Source organism: Alexandromys fortis, unplaced genomic scaffold (assembly GCF_014885135.2).
Source record: "Alexandromys fortis isolate MF-2015 unplaced genomic scaffold, M_Fortis_MF-2015_v1.1 scaffold_57, whole genome shotgun sequence".
NCBI classification, from domain to species: domain Eukaryota; kingdom Metazoa; phylum Chordata; class Mammalia; order Rodentia; family Cricetidae; genus Alexandromys; species Alexandromys fortis.
The window spans coordinates 2,627,430-2,648,642 of record NW_026067941.1 but is presented as its reverse complement, the minus strand read 5'-3'; the positions used below and the strand labels follow the sequence as shown (position 1 = coordinate 2,648,642).

At 44.7% G+C, this 21,213-nt stretch overlaps 1 protein-coding gene across 3 annotated transcripts in view; it reads right to left on the bottom strand.

Annotated features, from left to right (window-relative positions):
• The window catches only part of Lrguk (leucine rich repeats and guanylate kinase domain containing), a 113,799-nt gene that overhangs the window by 18,680 nt on the left and 73,906 nt on the right, over positions 1–21,213 (bottom strand). Inside the window, exons 16-17 of one of the 3 annotated variants that reach the window (XM_050148111.1) lie at positions 6,474–6,613; positions 3,540–5,872 (exon numbers count right to left, since the gene is read on the bottom strand). In XM_050148111.1, the coding sequence (XP_050004068.1) occupies positions 5,774–5,872; positions 6,474–6,613 (239 nt within the window). In that variant the 3' untranslated portion in view covers positions 3,540–5,773. Of the gene's footprint in view, positions 1–3,539; positions 5,873–6,473; positions 6,614–17,274; positions 19,774–21,213 lie in introns of those variants that run through there. The other 2 variants (XM_050148110.1, XM_050148109.1) reach the window with 2 other exon arrangements.

The window sequence follows — 21,213 nt, the reverse complement described above, 5'->3', positions numbered from 1 at the left end:
CCCCCCCCCCCCCCCCCCCCCGTGCCGGGGGCAAGTTTTCCCCACGTTGGGCGCCAAAATGTTGCGGCATAGATTAATGCAGACAAATTGTAATAAATATATACACAGCTTTAATGGAAAAATCAAACTCACAAAACCAAGGTTCCAGCGGAGGACAGGAAACAGGAAGGGCTGCACGGGCTGCCCAATTTATAAGTAAACGCTCGCCCGAGGCAAGCCAGCCCCAAAGGGGCTGGCTTAACCCTACATATCTTTAGTTCACCTCCCTGCTAATATGCTAGGGATGAAATTCTTGGCTAGCAACAACCGATCACTTTAACAATCTTCAGTGATGTCTTTTGCAAAGTTACTATCTACCTAAAATGCTGTACCACAGACAACAATCTTCCCCCGTTTGATTATTTTTTAGATGGAAAGGAATCTTTCATTTTAGTGCAGTATGATTCCAATACAAATATGTATCTAAGTTGGATTTTTGAGCATTCTCCAATGTATAGCTTGATGACTTCCTTCCACGAGATAGAAGGATTTATCCCTAACCTCTCCAAGTGGGGCCTGTGTTCTCGCTCTTGTCTCTCCTTTTAGGACCAGTAACATGGCTGGGGTTTCTCACTCTTGGCTTTATGCATCTTCCCTTTCACCATATTTTTGTCATATTGTCTACGAATGATTCTTCTTACTGATTTCCCCGTCTAGTGATCTCTATCCTGTGCTGTATCTAATCGGGTACTAATTTCAGTTACTGTTCTGTCCCAGGTTGCCTAACTTCTACTTATACTTCATGATCTCTACTTTTCAGATTGATTTTCATACGCATTGGGGGCTGCAAGTAGAGTCATATTAGACTTTGGAGGTTTCAGACTCTGTATTTGCTGCCTCTGGTATCAGGAAGTCCTGGAGGTTTATTTCTGTATCTGTTGATTCTGTTATTTTTGCCTCATATTTTCCCATCTCTTTTCACACCTGATAATTTTCTTATTATGTACTAGACACTGCATTTTCAAAATGGCTCATAGAAACATTGCCGTGGGTACCTGGCGACATTGCTGGAAGCAGGTGTGCTTGCAGGAGCGAGGGACTGTGAAGTCCTATGTACTTTTCCCCCAGGTGAGAGCCCTTCACTTACCAACCCAGGCCCGGCTCACTAGGCTGCATTTCTTCACGGTGCCCAGAGTTCAATGCTGCAGTCATTCCACAGGAAGGTCAACAATGACATCCGACCCTCAACCAAAGGTCAAAGGAGATAAGCCACCTCTGGTACAGGCTTATCTACCTGCATCCTGCATCTCGGGAATCCCCCCTCGCCCGCCCCAATTCCAGGCCAGGCCACTTCCCATTCTTCTGTTTGTTCTCTGATGCCTTTAAGTAGATTTCTTTTTAAATCCGCATTTTCTAGTTGTCTTAGGCAGGAGGGTTTATCAGAATTAGCAAGCCTACTGTAGCAGAAGTGTAAGTCCCGGCAACTGGCTGAAGCCTGGGGTGATACAAGGCTGTTGATCTCACAAAGGAAGAGCTGCTGTTTCTGGATGTGGACCAGGGTAGCTGAAGGCCTTAGCTCTTCCCCACTCCCTGCCAACCGTCACCAACAGGGCAATGACGAACATTTGTTTCATAAGTCATTAATTTATGAAGACATTTCATGTGCATTTACAATGATGTCATAAAGTAGACAGGATTTGGAATGTTCAGAAGAGAAAGTGACATCTCCTGGCAAATAAGTTTCTTTTGTGACTGTCCCAGAAGTCAGTGCATTTATTTATTACGTATATCTTACTCAGCTGCCCATGGCATGTACCATTGGAAATGCCTAAGGAATCAGACCAATTTCATGTCATGGACAAAACTGGCCTCATTATCTTGTGACCACACCTTGACCCACATGACTGGCACACTGCAGCCAAACTCTAGCCCCGGTCAGAGCAGAATGCTCAACTGGAGGGGCCATGCTGAAGAGGCCTCGCTGAACAATGCATTTCAAGGTGGGTTTGATCAAAACCACAAGAATGCAATCTTCAACACAAGTGAGAAATATGCTTCAAAGAAATTGAATTTCAAAACATCCCAAAGCAAGTGGGATGCAAATTCTACTTGGCCTATCACTGTCAAGGGCTTTCCTTTTCCAATCCCCCGCTCGTGTGTGTGTATATAGGTATACATACATACATATATATGTGCATCTCTCTCTGTCTGTACACACACACACACACACACACACACACACACACACACACACACGAGGCCTCTCAGTATAGCCCTGACTGTTCTGAAACTAGTTTAGTAGACCAGGCTGACCTCTAACTCACAGAAATCCATCTGCCTCTGCAGGGCCTCACCACCGGTACTGAGATAAAGATATACCCCACATGCCGGGCTTCTTTTTATATTTTCTTTCTTTTCCTTTTATACAAACATAGTCTTATTAGTATACAAAAACATAATTTCATTATGACATTTCATATAACTGGTTCTTATTCTTCCCCCTTTCTTCTTTCTCGGCCCTCTCATCTCCTTCCCCCTTTGCTTTTCATGACATTTATTCCACTACCCTCTCTTGTTCCTCCTTCCTGCTTCATTAGATCTCTTCCTCCTCTCATAATCCCTTCTACTTTCATGTAACACACACACACACATGCGCACATGCACATATGCACGCACACACGGGCACGCACACACACATGCACACACACATGCATATGCATAGAGAGGGAGGCAGAGACACAGAGAAAAAGATACATGTACAATCCAACAGATCCCACATATGAAACATTCAGTATTGTCTGAGTCTTGCTTATTCCACTAACACAATGGCCTCCAGTTTCATCTGTTTCCTAGGAGTGTCATCATTTCATTCTCCTCTAGAGATGACTAAACTTACATTGTGCAATCCCTACATTGTTTTATTCCATCCACTCATCTTTTGATGGACATCCAGCATGGGTCCATACTGCGCCTATTGGGAATCATGTGGCAATAAACTCAGATGTGTAAATATCTCTGTGGTATGCTGCCTTAGTCAGGGGTTGAATAGTTGGGTCACATGGTCGTTCTATCTGTAGCTATTTGACAAGTTTCCATATTGACAACAATAGTGCCTGCCCTAGTTCACATTCCCACTGGCATGTATAGGACCTGTCCATCCCCATCCTTGGCAGCATTACTGTTATTCGTTTTATTGTTACTAGCCATTCTGATTTGGACAAGAAAGAATTCCAGGGTAGTTTTAATCTGCATTTCCCTAAACTAAGAATGTGGAACACATTTCAAATATATTTTGGTCATGTATATTTTTTTCTTTGAGTATTGACTATTTATTTCATTATTGCATTTACTGACTGGATAGATTGTGTGTGTGTGTGTGTGTGTGTGTGTGTGTGTTTAACTTTTGGAGTTAAAAAAAATAGATCCTAGATAATAATCTAATTGCTTACTAGCCTTACTAGCTAAGATCAGGTGTAGCTATCAATCCCCTGCCTGGTGTGTAGATGACAAAGGTTGTTTCCCACTCTGAGACTGACTCTCTGTTTTGCTGGATATAATCATTTCCTTTGCTGGCTAAGCGCTTTCATTCCATGCAGACCCACTAGTAAACTCTTGAGCTGTTTCCTGTGCCCCTGCCGTCCTTTTCCAATGCCACCTTGAGACTTTCCCCAGTGCATCTAGCAGGTTCAGAATCCAGGTCTTACACTGAGATTTTTCTCACTCATTTAGGATTGATTTCTGTGCATGGTGAGGGATGGGCATCTAGCTTCTTTTTTCAGGGTGTCATGTAGTCCAAGCTGCCCTTGCAACTGAAATGACGCTGAACTTCTGATCTCCTCCGCTGACCTCCCAAGTGTTGGGATTGTAGACATCGCTGCCGTGTCCAGTTTCACGCAGTGCTGGGACTGAACTCGGGGCTTTATGTAAGCTGGGTAAGACCTCTAGCAATGGAGCCGCATTCCCAGCTCACTGTCCCCATCCTTTCACACGAGAACACCCAGCATTCCAGGCATTTTCCGAACATGCTGTCTTTTTTGGCAATGTGTTTTTGAAACCTTCGTCAAAGTCAAGTGGCTGTAGCTTAGCTGGGTGCATTTATTTCTGAGTCCACTATTCTAGTCCACTGGTTCATGTGTTCGCTTGTGTGAGCCATCTTGATTTTGTTGCCATAGCTCCATGGCATATACCGTGAGATGAGTCACTGTGAGATCGTCACCATGGCTCCTTCTCTTGAAGATTGCTTGGGCTCTTCAGGGTCTTTGTGCTTCCATATGAATTTTGGATCCTTTTTTTGAGTTCTGTGAAGAACACTATTAGAATTCTGATGAAAATTTCATTTAGCGTAGAGATTGCTTTCTGTAATATAATCATTTTGACAGTACTAATTTTGCCAGTTCATGACCATGGGAGACATTGCCATTTTCTAGTGTCTTTTTAATCAATGTTTCAGTGTTTTAAAGTTTTTATAGAGGATGTTCACTTCATTCATTAAATTTATTCTTTTGTTGTTGTAGTAGTCTGTTTATTTGAGACAGGGTCTCTGCACCGCCAAGTCTAGCCCAAATCCTATTTTTTTTTTAAAAAAAAAAAATTATCTCTAAACTCCAGATGCCCAAGGCTACAAAGGGAGATCCAAAACTTACGTCTGGGAGCCTCAGCTCTTAGAAGCAACAAGCTATACTTTTCAAGGAAACCAGGGTGTCGAGGGCAAATGAAGAAAGTGGAGACTGACTCGAAGGGTACTGTGTTTCCCAGAACCAGAATGGCAGAGAGCAGTGGGCACTCCCCATTAAATGCCTTTCCTGGTGATTTCTAACTGATATCAGGGGATGGCAAGATTTCAGGGCTACATAAGCCTTAGCTGGGGAAAAAGAAAACCAACCTACCAGCTGGAGAAGAGAGGATGTGAGAAATACCAGAGCCAGTGGCTTGAAGAGGAATCCAGGCACTTGCAAGAGGAACATCTCCAAGGTTACCATGTGATTCACAGGTCCTTCTGAAACCTCCCAGAACAGCCAGAGGCCTTTGAATCCTTAAGTCGATCCAAAGATGGAGCGTGATCTCCATTACTAATGGCTGATGTTTGATTTCTCATAACTCCTGGTGGGTGGGGGAGAAGTCTAGACGTGGTTGGCTTTGGTCAAACAACGTCCCTGCGCTCAGGCATCATGCCACTTGTACAGGTTTAAGAGCTTATGCACGTCCTGCTGCCTCTACGATGCCGGAATCTGGAGCCCTTGGATGGGGCGGGGGCTGCAGAGTCTGTAAGGCCTGAGAAGCGTGGCTAAGGAGTCAGACAGGCTGACTATACTCTTGCCTTCAGCAATATGAACTGAAGAGCTAGCGGGACGCTTGTGGGGATGTGGGAGACTGCATCTAAGGGAGTGGGCGAGAGAGGCAGGCCTGTCTCCAGTTAGAGCAAGAGGTCACCCAGAAAAGCAAAGCAGAAACATCTACTTCCTGCACTTAGAGTACCTGACACCTGGCATGTCTTCCGGTAGAATGCTTAGGCACAAGTCTGGTACCACTGATTCTTCTGACCACTGACCATGGTTGACTACGGAAGGTGGTGTTGTAACTTGCTTTGAACAAGCGGGCCTTGAGTCGACCAACTAGAAGTTAGGTATATTCTGCAACTGCAATTTTTTAAGTCTCTGCATTCCCAGAACATTACATAAAAACCATTACACACGGAAATGAGTAGAGCCTACTCTGAACACGGGCCCTGCTGTGCGTTAGGCACTCCTACCTGGGCTGGTTTCTGGACGCGTTGGGGTAAAGTTAGGGGCCCGCTTCACATAGTGTTACATGAAGCACACTCTGTAGTGGACGTGGTTTTCCAGTCCAGCTCCCAGATACTCATAGTCACAGCCCAACTCAGAGAACTCGACCCCTGAAATAGACATTTTCCCGGGTTTGTTTTATTGTGCCGTTTTTCTACTGCAAACAAAGGAGCAGAATGCCAGGGGTTTTGCTGGGAACCTGAGGTACTCAAAAACTTTACTGACATTGAAAATTCAATTTTAGGAATAGGAACTGTTCCTAGAGGTCAGGGGAGAGGGAATTCTGTCCTCAGCTCATAGATGCAAAAGAACAGTTTGGGAAAACTTAATAATCTCCAAATTCTAACCACCTTTTTTCTTTTTTTGGGGGGGGGGGGCTTGAGACAGGGTTTCTCTGGAGCTCTGGAGCCTGTCCTGGAACTAGCTCTTGTAGACCAGGATGGTCTTGAACCCACCTGCCTCTGCCTCCAGAGTGCAGGGATTAAAGGGGTGAGCCACCACCGCCCAGCGACCCCCCCCTTTCTAAGAGGGGGTCTCACTATGTAGTTCAGACTGGTCTCAAACTCAGAGAAATCCACCTGTCTTTGCTTCCCGAGATTAAAGACATGTGCTACCATGCTCGGCCCATGACCCCTTAACCCCTCCCCCCTTTTTTAAACCTTGGACAGAGTAAGTTTCTATGATAATGTATCCCACCTGCCCCACCCTTACCACAGGTGACTTTTTGGATGAAAGCTTGGCCCATAATTTCGCATAGTAGTTTCTGTCTGTTGAATCCAAGAGCTCACTGGTACTGGGAGCAATGGGCTTCCTGGAAAAGTCTTCAGATTTCAGGTAAGATGTCTTAACAGCTGGTGAGGAAAAGATGATTTTGTCAATGAAAACCACATAACAGAGTGAGTTTCCTGATGTGCCCACTATGTTTCCAATTTTATTTGTCCAAACACGTGAAACTGTATAAACTTTGTATGCTTCAACTTGAAGATACATAAGACACATCTTATTGTATTGATAATATTAGTAAGTCAGCTGATAGCACCCAGGAGGTACAACGCCTCGGAAGGTAACCAGTATTCAGTCAGCATGGCTTGGTATTCGCATTAATATGAAACATATCGAAACAATGGCTCTTAGTATTTAAAGTCACCCTTATAATTACATTCCATTTGAAAAAAAAAGTCTCTAAAAATCTTAGAAAAAAATTTAAAGATACAGTTCTAAGAAGTGTTAAAGTTCAATGGAACAAGAATTATCCATGATTAACACCAAGCCTTTCCTCAAAACATCAGAACATCTAGAGGTATAGAATACACACTTCAGGTCTTGCTCATGCACATAGGTCCTTGGGAGCAGCAAGCATCTCAGGAGCATTGCTTATAAAATGCTAAAATAGTATCGTTCCCACACACCTTTAATTGACATGCTTGATTGAGCAGATGTGGGAAACTATCCCACCCCAAAGACATACGGAAGCATGAATGTATTGCAGAGGTATATTTTGTTTTTAATATATATGCAAAATAGAGTCTGGAAAGAAAAACTTCAAGGTGAAGAGGTCAGAAACAGAATAGATGCCAAGAAGCCAGAGGTACCAGGGGCTAAAGCTTGTGTCCCTGAACTAGGATGGAAGGCAAGGTCTCTGAGTTTAGGAGGCAAGGCCTGGGCTCCTGGGTCGGATGAGAAGCTGCAGTGAGGTATCTGGCATTCAGCCCACAGACAGAACTTTACACACAGATCCTCACCCGGCCTGAAGACAGAAATCCCGTAAAAAACATGAGACCTCAAGGCTTGTTCTCAGAGTGGCAACTTAACATGCACAAGGCTCTCATCAGAAGGGCATGATGGATCTACTTGCAAGCCCAGCATTTGGGAGGTGGAGACAGGAGGGTCAGAAGTTCAAGGTCATCTTCAGCAAAAACAGAACTTGAGGCCAGGCTGGGATGTGTGAGATAGAGACCAAGGGAGAAGAGAGGTGAGTTAGGGATAGGGTGATGTGGGGCTGAGGGCAGAAGAGTGACCTCTCTACTCTCTGCTGTGTGCTGGGACTGAATGAACATGAACTTAAGACTAACTGTGCCGATCCCAAACCAATAAAGGAAAGTGGATGTCGTCGCAAAGTAATCCTGGCCGGAGAATCCAGAGTCCATATCCTAGCACCCATCTTCAAAGCGGAGTGATTGGTGTGCAGTAAGTGGTTGGGCGTATCCGGGAATTCTAGGTCAGGAGGAATCTCGAGAGGAATGTTAAAGTAACCGTACTTATCACAACCAAACTGATCAAAAGGCACCGTGTGTGGGAGCATTCTTTGTTAAATCTTCTTGAGAATATTGATTTGATCCATATTTATTGAGCACCTGCCATGCAGAGGATGTAGTTCTGGACGCTGCAGATAAAGCAACAAACAGAACTCCTTGACCCGTGGGGACTAAAGCTGGAGACAGACAATACAATTTCAAATGTTAGGTGATAAACACAGTGAAGTCAGGTAAAGGGACAGAAAGAGATGGCATGGAGGTCAAACGAAGTCCTCTGAGGAGGGGAGGGGATAGAAGGAAGTTCTCTGTAAGCTGGAGACACTGTCAGAAGTTTGAAGAGATAAAGAGATCAAACATGAGCACCAGGCAGGGAGGTCAGTTTTATATTAAGAGCCAGAAGAGGGTTTTTATTGTTGTTATTGTTTTGTCTCATAAAGCTTTGTCTGGGATTTATTTTTCTTTACAGGTCTGTTGCTTACACATTATGTTATATAACATTCAGTTTCCAATTCTGTGTTTGTACGGGATTTCCAGGTGTGCAAATGTGCCTGTCTCTGCAGACATGTGTTGCACGTGCTTTTTCTTTAGCTCCTTTGTTTTGTCTCATTCTGGTTTGTTTGTTTTTATTGTTTTTGGATACTCACTTGTTTTCTAATGAGAGAAAGAAAGAAAGAAAGAAAGAAAGAAAGAAAGAAAGAAAGAAAGAAAGAAAGAAAGAAAGGGTGCAGACTTGGGTGGGTGTCGAGATGGGGAGGATCTGGGGGGGGGAACCGTAATCAGGACTTTATTGTATGAAAAATCTATTTTCAATAAAAAAAATAGAATTCACCTCTAAGGCTGGAGAGATAGATGGCTCAGTTGGTGTTTGCTACAGATGCATGAAAACCTGAGTTTGGTTCCCCAGTGCCCAAATAAAATTCTGGGTGGCAGCACCTGCTTGTAATCCCAAAGCTGGCAGTGTTATCAGGTCCTGTGGCTAGACAGACCACAGGTCGGGGCAGAACCTTCTTTACTCTGTTTAGTGGACCTAGTGGTTTAAGCTGAGCCCATGTGATTTACCATTATACATTAGCGCATCCCTCAAACCTCAGCACCAGTCACGACGTAGAGAATAAGAGGCCACGGAATCCCTACATCACGCTCACTCCCCCCAAGGCTCAGGGATCACTGTGGAAGAGAGGAGTGGAAAGATGGTAAGAGTCAGGGGCAATGAACGAGTAAACCAAAAACTGTTTTCTGGACACAAGGAGCAGATGCACGCATGAACTCAGCATCTGTGACAGTGTGCACAAGTCAGGAAGGAAGTGGAGGTGGGCATGAAGCCCCATGGCCAAGTTGAGGAGCAACAGGAGTGGAAAGGTATTTTGTTGTTGTTGTTGTTTTAAGGTGTGGGTCCCATTTGGTTGACGGTGTTCCAGCAGGTAGCCACATGCCCAAGAGTAAAAACCAATGGGGACAGAGAGCTGGGTGGATATGGAAGAGGGTGTGGATCTGGGAAGAGGGGGAAGGGAGGTGAACATGACCAAAGCAGTGTAGGAGATTCTCAAAGAATTAATACAAATATTTTTAAAAGATAAAAACTAGAGGCCACATTTCCTGAAATAACTGCCACAGAGAAGGTCATAGATCATGTGTGTACATGCATATATTTTCCTACCTACTTGGTCTTTTCTGTGGAAACATATTATATATAAGCTAATTCAAAATATGGTTTTCACATGGGCTTCTTTCTCTTGCTTTCTATCAGCCATCTGTACTGTGGTATAACGAAGCCATGCTTGATCTGACGCTACAGAGCAGCTGCAGTCCTGACAGTTCAATGTCTTACGAGTTAGCAACGCAGCATCTGAGGCACAGATAATGTGTTTATATTACTGAAACTACATTAGAACACCACCACTGTAGTGATATGGACTAGCATTTCACATCACTTAAAATGTATTTTTCATACATCAGAAGACAAAAGGCCTTCCTTCTCAGCTGAAACCCGACAGAACTACCCACGTTCCAAGGCACCGCCTCCAACTTCCTGGGTGTCATCTTGAGTCAGAGCATCTATATTTAGGTGTGCCTTGAGGCGATGCTTAAAAAGCATGCAGACTACTTTACAGTCCACGAAAGACACAAGCTCGTCATTATGTAGGCCGGTTAAATTTATTTAAATGCCTACAATGAAGCATAAGCGAGTGTAATGAAGCACGGCTGGTTTTAGAGCTGTTGATGGGGAGCAGGAGAACGCAGAAGGATGTGGAACAACCGGAATGCATTTCCAGATGATCTTAAAAGGCTTGCACCTTGCACTTAGACACATTCCCTTGAAGCCAGATGACTTAAATATTATTTGGCCAATACACTTTAAAGGAAGAAGCACAGACTCCAGTCCTGATGTGGGAATGATTTCTTTCTAATCTGTTGCTTTCATTGGTTAATTAATAAAGAAACTGCCTTGGCCCATTTGATAGGCCCACCCTTAGGTGGCTGGAGGAACAGAACAGAATGCTGGGAGAAAGAAGCTGAGTCAGGCAGTCGCCATGATTCTCCTACTCCAGACAGACGCAGGTTAAGATCTTCCCTGGTAAGCCACCTTGTGGGCTACACAGATTATTAGAAACGGGTTAGGGGTTAGATCAATATGTAAGAGCTAGCCAATAAGAGGCTGGAACTAATGGGCCAACCAGTGTTTAAAAGAATACAGTTTCCATGTAATTATTTCGGGGTAGGATGCCGGGACGCAGCCCCGCCGCTCCTCCTACTACACAGTCCGACCAGCACACGTGGTGGAGACAACACACTAGGAACAGACCATGGACGTGTTTAATGTTGTATCATACAGGCAACATAGGATATCTCACACCCAGGAAAGGAGAAAATAATCCATGCCAAGGATATGCTATCACAGGAAAATATCCAGGTCAGGAAGCACTCATTAAATTGCCATGTGGGGGCGAGGCTGTGAATAATATGAGAAGAGAGAGCAGCAAGATGACTTAGGTAGCGAATCCATGTGGCCACTCTCCATACACAGAGGGCTGATCATCTTTCAACAGGAAAGACTGCAAATATTTAAATAAAATTTTGAAAAGGAATTGTATTCCCACTAATTTTTCTCTCTTTGAAAGAAGCAGTCTCTGGAATGGATGACTTGGGAAACAGGCTCCCATTTTGAGAAATAAATTCTCACTACCCAATAACCCCAAAAGCATTCATTTTTTTCCCCACACAAAGGCGGCTCTAAAAACACGGTTTTCTTTTAACTAAGAGTAATTTATCAATGCCATGATTAATATATAAACACAAGTAAATTCCCACAACAAGCAATATACATCATGAAATATATACAGCCATGAAAAAAGGCTTAAGACAACTTAAAACACATAATGGACTATAGAATGTAAACTATTTATTTCTAATAGATTAGTTATACAATTTGTGGTAGAAAGTAAAGAAAAGCAATGAGTTCATTAGGGAGTATTTTCACAAAGCTAAAGGAACCAAAAGAAGCTATTTTTTCCAAGACAGAATTGCATTGCAACACATCGTGTCTGTTTGTGTTCTGAGAAAGGAATAACAGCAAGCAGAAAATTCATTTCATATAATACCCATGATAATTTTCCATAGTAAAATAGGATACTACGCAGAAAGCTATCTCCTCAGTCCAATGAAATAGAGTAATAATGTTCATGTTTCTATGGCAAGATGAATATATCTGCTAAACTACTGGAACAGTGGGATGCTCTATTCTTTGGTGTCCTCGCAGAGGGATAACCAGCTACTTAAACAGAAACCGACTCCACACCAGGAAAAAAAAAAGAATGCTTGTGAAAAAATATTCATACTCAGAGAAAATGAAGTTTGAAACCTTTTCTTCCTTCTGGACTTCATTTTGTGTAATGTCTTCCATGGAGCTCAACTAAGAAGCCAATGTCCAGACACCGACTCCAGAACACTCCGATGAAAGCTCTGGTAATGCCAGATCTTTTTACAAAATGAGTAAGTTTGTCATGAGGTTGTTAGTTGATGCTTTGAAGGAAATAAAATGTAGAGGGGACCAAACGTCAAGAGAGGAAGCTGGAGACAAGAAGAGGAAGCCATGACAGGCAGGAAGAGACAGAACCTACAGGGAGCTTTAGCACAGGCCGAAAGTTTCCTCTACGTTGACCAACATGCTTGAATAAATCTTGCTGATGCACCGCACTGCCACAGGCCGAAACATCCCTTGTTTGCTAGCCTCCCTTGATTTAAGGGAGCTTCTCTTCTCCGCCTCTGGAGTAGCTGGCACCCAGGCATGTGCTGCTGCACCTGGCTGCTATTTAGCCTGTTGAGCAACTGTCCCCAAGTCCCCACTTCATCGGTCGCTTTCCCCAGCAAAGGTTTTCCTGCTTTTCTTCACTTGGATGTTTAGTTTTGTTCTCAAAAAAACAAAGGTTGGTAGATATAGAAGTAAAAGACAGACTTCGTCTCAACCCACCACGAAGAGAAAACACATAAATGTATCTGTTTATTACACAGAACGTGGCAGCATGTATTGTATGCCCAGTAGAATACACAACAATAAAAGAACAGATAGCATTTACTGAGTGTGCACTACATGCCAGCTGCTCTCCTAAGTGCTGATGTTTGTGTCAGAAGGAAATTGACCACCAGCTCAGCTTTGATGCCTCTCCTTGTCTTCTGCAGGTACAGGCAGCCTGTGAATGCCCAGCGAAGGAGCCTTCGATCTTAGGGATAGTAAACTGAACTACCATTTCTTTTTAATGTCGTTATGATTTTGTTTAAGCTCCTTAGTTTAGCCATGGCTGAAGTCATAAAGGGATTTCCAGAGAAGACAATTTCATTTAACAAACACTTCCACCTAGTTCAAACAGGACATGCTCTCCTATTCTAATTCATGACCAAATGCAATATTTTTTGGCTGTTTACATGGTAGGGCTAACAAATGCTCATCTTGGTACTGACTTGCCATGGGGCAGACATTGTTCTGGGTTCTTTAGCATACTCCTTTATTTACTCCTGACTAGACTGAGTTTCCAAAGATTATTTTGACATTCACTGTTGTTTGTAATTGATACTTTCTAATGTTATTATCATTAACAGAAGGCCCTCAGCCTTGGCTGCTTGTGATGGCCATCCCACAGTCAGCTTTAAGGTTATGGGTCTACTCTGCTAACAGTACCTACCATCAACACACAAAAGAGGGACTGGCATTTGCTCTCTTTTTAGGATGCCTAGTCAATGTGAAAACGTTACTACTAAAGTTAGTCTCTCAAACCCTACCATGCATGTAAACTCACTTATAGACATATTGTGCTAGGTACTATATCAGCACCTCAATGACATCAAGGGGAATCTGGGGGCTCCTTAATTGTAACAGTGCTATTTATGGGGTTGTCATGGAGCTAAGGGCAAGGGAGCTGTCTAATGACTTACTGGGAGCATCACCACTGATCAAGCGTGTTTTAAAGTGTTTTGTAAGCTTTATAAAAGAACTTATAGCTATGTATAGGAAGATTGGATAATATCCAGCCTAAGGCCAACCAATAACAAAAGACTTAACTGCCAATATACCAGATCCTGTTCTCAGAGAAGAATTCAGAGTAAGTTGAGGCTAGCCTATCCAACCAACCTGAAGGCAGATAGAGAAAGTAGGTGACCTGGCAAGCAGGCCCTAGGAACAGGACAAAGTCGAGATCCAGAAGGCTCAGTAGAGTGCAAACTACATTGTAAAACTGATTTAGTGAGCTACAACCTGAATTTAGAAAATTTAAACTCAGCACCATAGAAAATGTGAGTACATCATCTATGAAAAAGTGTCATAAAATTATTTCCTATATGTGGATGTGCTTCCTGGGCTGCGATACTGTGAAATGTACTCTTCTCCCTATGGAGCTTGCTCAAAAGTGTTTTAAGCCAGTGAGCTAATGAACACAAGGACCACTCCATTCCTACTACAAAAGCATGCTACTTAATGGAAAAGGCAGCTGGATTCTTCATAACAAGGAGACCAGTTGTTGTAAGTGGACCATAAATCAGAAAGAGAAACTTCGGTTCCATCTACTCTATGAAGTCGCCCAACACACAGAGGTTCCATTTTAAGATGATGCCCTTCATGTCTGGAGGAGGCTGCTCTGTTTTTCTGCAAGCCATCTGACTCTCAGAAAGTCCTTTATTACGTCAAATTGGAATGGACCAAATAGACGTGGCAGCTCTCCAAAGTATGTGTGTGTGTGTGTGTGTGTACATGTGTTAACTCTGTTTTCCTTTTTAGAATAAACATGAACTTGTAGAAAATACCAAAAACATAAACAAAAAAAGAAAACTAGTCTCAATCTAGTGTCCCGTAGCCAACACAGGAGCCACACTGACTGCCTCCTTAATCCCCTTTCCTCCTCTGTGTAATGAACACTATCTTCCAAGTAAAGAGTCTACAGGATTATAAGGGCAACACCAGGCAGATGCCTCTAGCAGATGGCTGTGTTGTAAATGTATTTCAAAATTCCCATTACGTGGAGTATTGCTAACCTTCGTTATAAAATTTGGTATGAACATTCTCGCGTACTTTTCCTCATCATAATTCTTGGATCTAAATGATCAGATTAAAGTTCTGCAAATTGTAACTCTTTGATGGGGTGGGAAACTGTTCCCCAGAAAAAGCAAGCCAATTTGCTTCCTCACTGTTGACACCAACACTTCACGCAATAAAGCTTCATCTGTTTTATATCTGGTATCAAAAGGTCTGTTCTGCTTTAACTTACAGTGAGGTTAAATTCCTTTTGACATGCTTATTGGACATTTTTACTTCCTCTTTTGTGAGCTGCTTGATCGTGCCTTCTCTATCTTTAGGGGGCTTGGCTCTTTACATACGTGAAGAAGGCTCTTACAGCTGGTGGAAGCGCTCTCTGTTGAACTGAATGCTAAACACCAGACTTCCAGAAGAAGGTGACATTATGAGCGTGGTGACTTTTAAAGCCCACCATGGCTTTTTTTTTTTTCTTTCTCTCAGGATTGCTTTGTGATAAACCCCAGGCGGAAGCAATGTGAACTTTGCCTGTTAGTGTAGAGGGAAAGCGGTCACTTTATATATCTATGCTCTGCTTTGAAAACATGAAGCTTTCCCTTGTGGCAAGATAATCAATACTAGCAGTAAAAGCCTCTCCCAGAGACAACGGGCTTTCACTGTCCTTTCAAAATGTCCAACAGCAGTGAATAAAACTTCAAACCACAGAAAACCAAAAAGGAAAAAAAAAAAAGCCCTGTCTTATTGTGAATTCCAGAGGTTAGAGCCTCCTCCACAGCAGAGGGAAGCCTGCGCAATGCGTCTCACTCAAACACTAAAGAAAAATGCAGCTCCAAACGTCTCCAAAACAGCAGCCAAAGAGGACACCCCAACATGGTTCCAAAACTCAAATCCAGGCGAGGCTCCGGCCCACAAAGCACCCCAATCTCCAAATATAGAAAATGAATGGTATACTGGGCATCACAGTGCACACGTTTAATCTGAACATTCAGGAGGCAGAGACAGGTAGATTCCTGTGAGTTCAAAGCCAATCTGATCTACATAGCAAGTTCTAGTCCAGCTAGGGCTACATAATGAGATGGTCTCAAAGAAGGGGGGGGCAATTCTTTGCTTGCTGTCGTTCATAATCTACCCTCTCCACAGCCAAGCTAATTACCAACTGGCTTTGACCTCCCCTGACAGCTGGGTCTAAGGAGACACTATCTGCCCCTGCCTGTGCATTTAGGCAACAGCAAGCATCTCCTCCTGCATCCGTCTACTGACCAGTTCTGCAGCCCTGAAGCCTCGGCTGAGGGGCGAGCTTCTCTCTGAAGTGTTTCCTGGTGCAGTTCTAGGAGGTGGGGCACTCTGAGAGGGAGTGCTCTTACAACAATCTAAAAAAGTAAATGATCATGTTTTCTTACCTGTGGGATACCAACTACAGCTAAGCCAGCTTTGGCATCTCCAGGTACCCCAATTACATGGTGCAGTCAAGGGCTGTTTTGTCATAGTTCCCTGAAGTGCCGGCATCATCTTATGCTATACCTAGCAACCGTTGCTTTGTCTGGTACATAGAAAATGCTCAATAATGCCTTCTTGGTGATGACTTCACTTAGTAATTGGAAATTACTTAAAAATCATCCTATAACTTTTATCTTAGAGAAGGCAGATAAATCAGAGGATAACTACTAATATTCCATAGTTCTGAGAAGAGTCTTGTTCACTCCCTATATGGCTGATTTTTAAAACTATCAGTGTCCTCTATTGCACTTGAGATAATCTTTGCTATTCATACAGGTTTGTGGGCACGTATCTTTTGTATAAGATAAAACACAGGCACTAGTCACTGGCTATATACTAAACATGGGATATCAGACAGCTTCAATACATTGCCTGTACACACAGTAAGGACTCAATGATCATCTTCTAACTTTTTTTTAAAGAGTAGAATCGTGGACTGATGGCCTTGACTGCAATTATCCCCCCTGGAAACATAGTCTCTGTATGGAGCAGTGAACCCAGTGGGTGATAGGTCATGATAACCATGCCCAGGCCAGAGCTGATTGTTCTAAATGAACGCTTGATCCAACGGGGCAATCAGCCTTCTCTGGATGTTCTTTTTAACCTCAGGATTAAGGATGATTTAGATGAATTCCGTTGTAGCAGTAGTGAGAGATACCATCAGATGTAACTTGAGGGCTGTTGGCAGGGATGTCCCTGCTATGCAGAGAGAATGACATACAACCATTTGCAGTTCAAGGACTGGAATCTCGTGGAGAATGGCAGAGGTGAGAAGTGACGGCAGTCTAGACTCTTGCTTAGTCGGGAAGATGACAAGAAACTTGGTGATGATCAGTAGCTGGCCCCTTGCCTTTGAGAGACGGCTGCACCCTGGCCCTTCCCACATACTTTCATCTAATAGATTTCCAATAGGCTGGCTTTGGCCATCCCTTAGTCATTGCCAGAAGTATAACATAACAATAAATATGGAGAGATGAATGAAAAACCGATACCCCTGAATTTCCTCCCCACACATTCTTTTAGGTGATTCGACCAGATGCTTTGGCCACACTGAAGACACGGACCATGAGAGTTCTATTCAAAGACAGAAAGAAGACACTCGTTTTGAAATGTACAAACAAAACAGATGCCAATTCAGACCTCGAGTGCTTGGCCAGCCAGTACCTGTTAAGTGCACATGCTGGGAATCTCTCTAAAAAAAAAAAAAAAAAAAAAAAAAAAAAAAAAAAAAAAAACCAGCAAGGTTTCATTTTGCAGTTCTTTTTTTTTTTCTGCAGGCCCCTCCAATAATGCACAAAGCATGAAGAAATTTTCCAGCCTAGAAGTGAGTTTTCCTAATGAAGAAAACAAAACATTATGGTAATCTGCCCTTCTTCAGCCATCAGTGCTACTGAAATTCATAAGAGCCCCTTGATGGCACCAGCAACAAACCAGCTGTCTCCCCAGGCTGCTGCCACAAGGGGGAACAGAGCTACAAAGGCTTCTGAGACCTCCCACCCCAGGCAAGGCGTTGACTGGTGGAGGCAGAAGGAAACCAGCACATCTTGGTGCATCTCCAAGCCCGACAGCACCAGACCTCACAGCTTCTCAGGAACCAAGGCTTAAACTTTGATGCTCTGGCTGCCCCTGGCTCGCAGTCTTCCTGTCCGGCTGCCCTGCTCCTCCTCTAACACCTGATTCTGGGGGGCAGCAGCAGGGCTTCTGTTCTCTGGCACAGCCCCATTTTTTCGAGTTCGTTTTTCTTTGGGTTGCTGCTTAGACATAAGGATATTGTGCCTCTGGGCGTAGCCCTGTCTGAGCTCACTGGTGTCTCTGTGGGCTTGTGTCTCTTTGGCCCGTGGCTGGCTAGGGGCTGCAGTCTCCTGCTCTGGAGGTTTCCCCACCACCTCTCTCTTCTGAGACCTTTCCTTCTTTTGAGCCTGTTCTCTTCCCCCACGATGCACCGCAGGAGCAGAACCCTCCTGTGCCAACTTGGCGGTGGGCTGCGGGGGTTGACCTTCTCCGGTTGGCTGATTCTCACCGAAGGCCATCTCATTTTCTTGAGCTACCCCTTCAGACGTTACTGGGTTATGGGATGCACCTACAGACTGAGCCAGGTCCTTCTTTCTGGAATTATGGGCTTTGTGGGTTTTCTCCTCCTGGTTCTGGGGGTCTGCTGGCATTGCTTCAGCGTGGCTCAGAGGGGACATGGTGGCAAGTGGGTCAGACACATTCCTAGGAGTTGGCTTACTATGGGACTCTGACTGCTGGTTAGTCTGAGACTTTCCGGCTGGCATCTTTCTTGGGTGTGGCGGCCCTTTAGCTATCTCTCTCTGCCTGAGGTTTTTTTTCCTAGCGTCTTTCTGCTTAGCAGCCTCCTGGCTGTGAGTTGAGGCCTGCAGATCTGGAATCTTCTTGCCGGAGGCATGACCTACTTTAAGAGTCTTTCTCTCTTTTGCAGGCTTCGAAGTAGACCTTGGCCAGGTGTTCTGAGGCGGCTGAGGTTCTACAGAGGGAGCAGGAATATGAGGGAGGCGGACTTTGGGTGCTTCCTCTTCCTGGGGAGGATTGGGGGAGTGCCGCTGGGCTTGTTCCTGCGGGCTGATAAGTGGGAGCTTCATCTCACTGCCTTTCCCAAAGTGGGCTTGCTGTGGACTGTGGGCTGTGTCAGGGCTTGGGTTTGGGGGTGGTTTGGACTGGGGAGGGCTGATGGGAGGAAGCTTACTGGGGTCTCCATCCTGAGTTGGAAGAGACCTTGGAGATGGAGCTGGGGTCTGATCTGAGCTCGTCCCCAAAGCCTCTTCCCTGCTGGGAGAGAGAAGCTTGGGTGTGGGTCTTCTGCTCTGGAGAGGAGCCAGGGTCTGGGGCTGGGGCAGCCTGGTAGGAGCCAGCCGGCTTCTAGGGAGCAAAGTCACTGGCTGTTCCCTGACCTGGGTATGTTTTGAGTTTGTGGATGAGTCCTGGGGAGGGGGAATTTCTGGGTAAGGAGTACCAGCCCGGGGAACTTCTGCTTTGGAGGTTCCTTCCTTCGGAGGTGGTTGAGAGCCCCCAGCGGGCTTCACCACATCAGAGGGGGTAGGATCTTCTGAAGCACTGTGAGCGGAACTGCTGGGCACAGGGTTGGTTGGCTCAGTTCCCTTATCCTGCACAGAAGCGGAACTGCTGGGCACAGGGTTGGTTGGCTCAGTTCCCTTATCCTGCACAGAAGCTGGGTCAGGTCCCTGTGAAGATTCAGAGAGGGGTGGGTTGCTAGGGGCTCCTTTGAGCTCTCCAGATTCCTTATCCTGGTCTGACTGAGGTCTGAGTCGGGGGGAGGGGTCAGGATGCTGTGATGGCTCTTGAGATGCAACAGTAGAAGACTGTCCTGCTTCTATCTCAGGTGGTCTAGGCTCATCTTCAGAGCCTTCCATCTCAGTAGTTATCTTCGGAGGAAGGTCGGCTGGCTGGCCATCCCCTTCCTTCTCCTTTGGTGGTATGTCTTGGGCTTCCTGAGGAATAGCAAGGGTTGAAGAACTGACCTCCTGAAGGGGATCCAGGTGGCTGCTAGGAGAAGGGTCCTTCTTAGGGGGTTCTCCCTCCTCAGTTAACTCTTGGCCCTTTGAGGGAGCTGGGTTCTGACTTTCAGAGGTCGTTGCAAGAGTCTGCACTTCCAGGAGAGCCTCTGAGTTTTGGCCGTCTGCTTGCAGTCTTGCCAAGCGCCTGGGGGAGGGGACCAGATGTGCCGGGACCCCAGAGATGGTCTTCTTGTTAGAGGGAGCCCCTGCTTTAATATAAAGAGAGTTAGCCACAAAGACTCTTTACTGCCAGAAATAAAACAACAAAAAAAATTCCATTTCCCTTGGGGTCGCACAAAAGACCTTTAAAAGAAAGGCACAGGTAGGACTTCCCTTCTGCTTGTGGAGACTAAGTGACTACAGTTCTCTGAAAGACGTTAGGACCATTTCTAGCGAACATTAATGAATAAGCATTCAGATGTTTGCTCGAAACCGAGTTTGGATCTGTGGGTGGTAAAGAGAGTTTCCAGATAAATGAGACTGGTTTTGCTGGTTAACAGTTAAGATGTAAGCTGTGACCACTGAGAGCAGTCCTGTCTCTTTACTAACACCCCTGAGGCTCAGCGTCCAGCAAAAGCTCAGTGGGAAAGGAATGGAAGAAGGAAGGCATAGGTTCAAGGATGACCTAAGACACCAGAGTCTGCTCCTGAAGATCGAGGGTCCACGCTGCTGTCCTCAAGGTCACCATCACCCAGATCTCCCTGGCTCCTGAAATGGCTCCCAGACGCTACTGGCAATACTGGTTCTATAGAGAGGGCCTGTTTCCCCCAGTCACATCTTCTTAGAGTTCTCTGGTGTCCTGGACACAGTCACCCCATCTGGCACTCATGTATAAATGATAGAAGCCTTGACGTGCTTCTGGTGACCTAAACAACAGACCAGACGGCATAGCTCTGAACCCTGCAGTGGTCAGACGTGATGCATCAGTCTGGAGCAACCTTGAAGAAACTACTCCGAGTTCAACTTGGGGGAGACTTTGGTGGCCCCAGAGTGGTCCATCTCCAGCAGTAAATGTGTCCCTGACCACTGTCCCCCCCACTAAAGAGGGGTGGGTGTGTGCTACTCTAGATTCACAATGAGCCTTCTAGTCAGGTCCTCTTTTGTACCCAGTCAAACTCGACGTCTCCTGAAAGTGGAAGAGGACAAGAGTGGAACGCCTCCTCCGTGAGGCTTCTAATGCCACCCTCTGTTCATCTTTTTTTATCACCAAATTTACCACAGATACAAACTAAAACACAACTTTAGACAAGATACAAGGTTAAATTTAAAAGTCAAACTAAACAGGTAAATTTGCAGAGACTAGAAAGTAGGTCAGAGGTTGCCAGGGGTAGGGGATGGCTACTGAGTATAGACTTTGTTTTGTTTTTCTCAATAATTTATTTTTATTTTATTTGCATTGGTGTTTTGCCTACATGCATGTCTGTGGGACAGTGTCAGATCTTGTAGTTACAGACAGTTGTGAGCTGTCATGCAGGTGCTGGGAATTGAACCCAGGTCCTCTGGAAGGGCAGTCAGTGTTCTTAACCACTGAGCCATCTTCCCCAGCCCCTAGAGTTTCTTTTTTAAACAGCGAAAAGCTTTGGAAATCGGTGGTAGTGATGGTTACACAACACTGAGAATGTAGTTAATGGCACTGAAGTTTACACTTA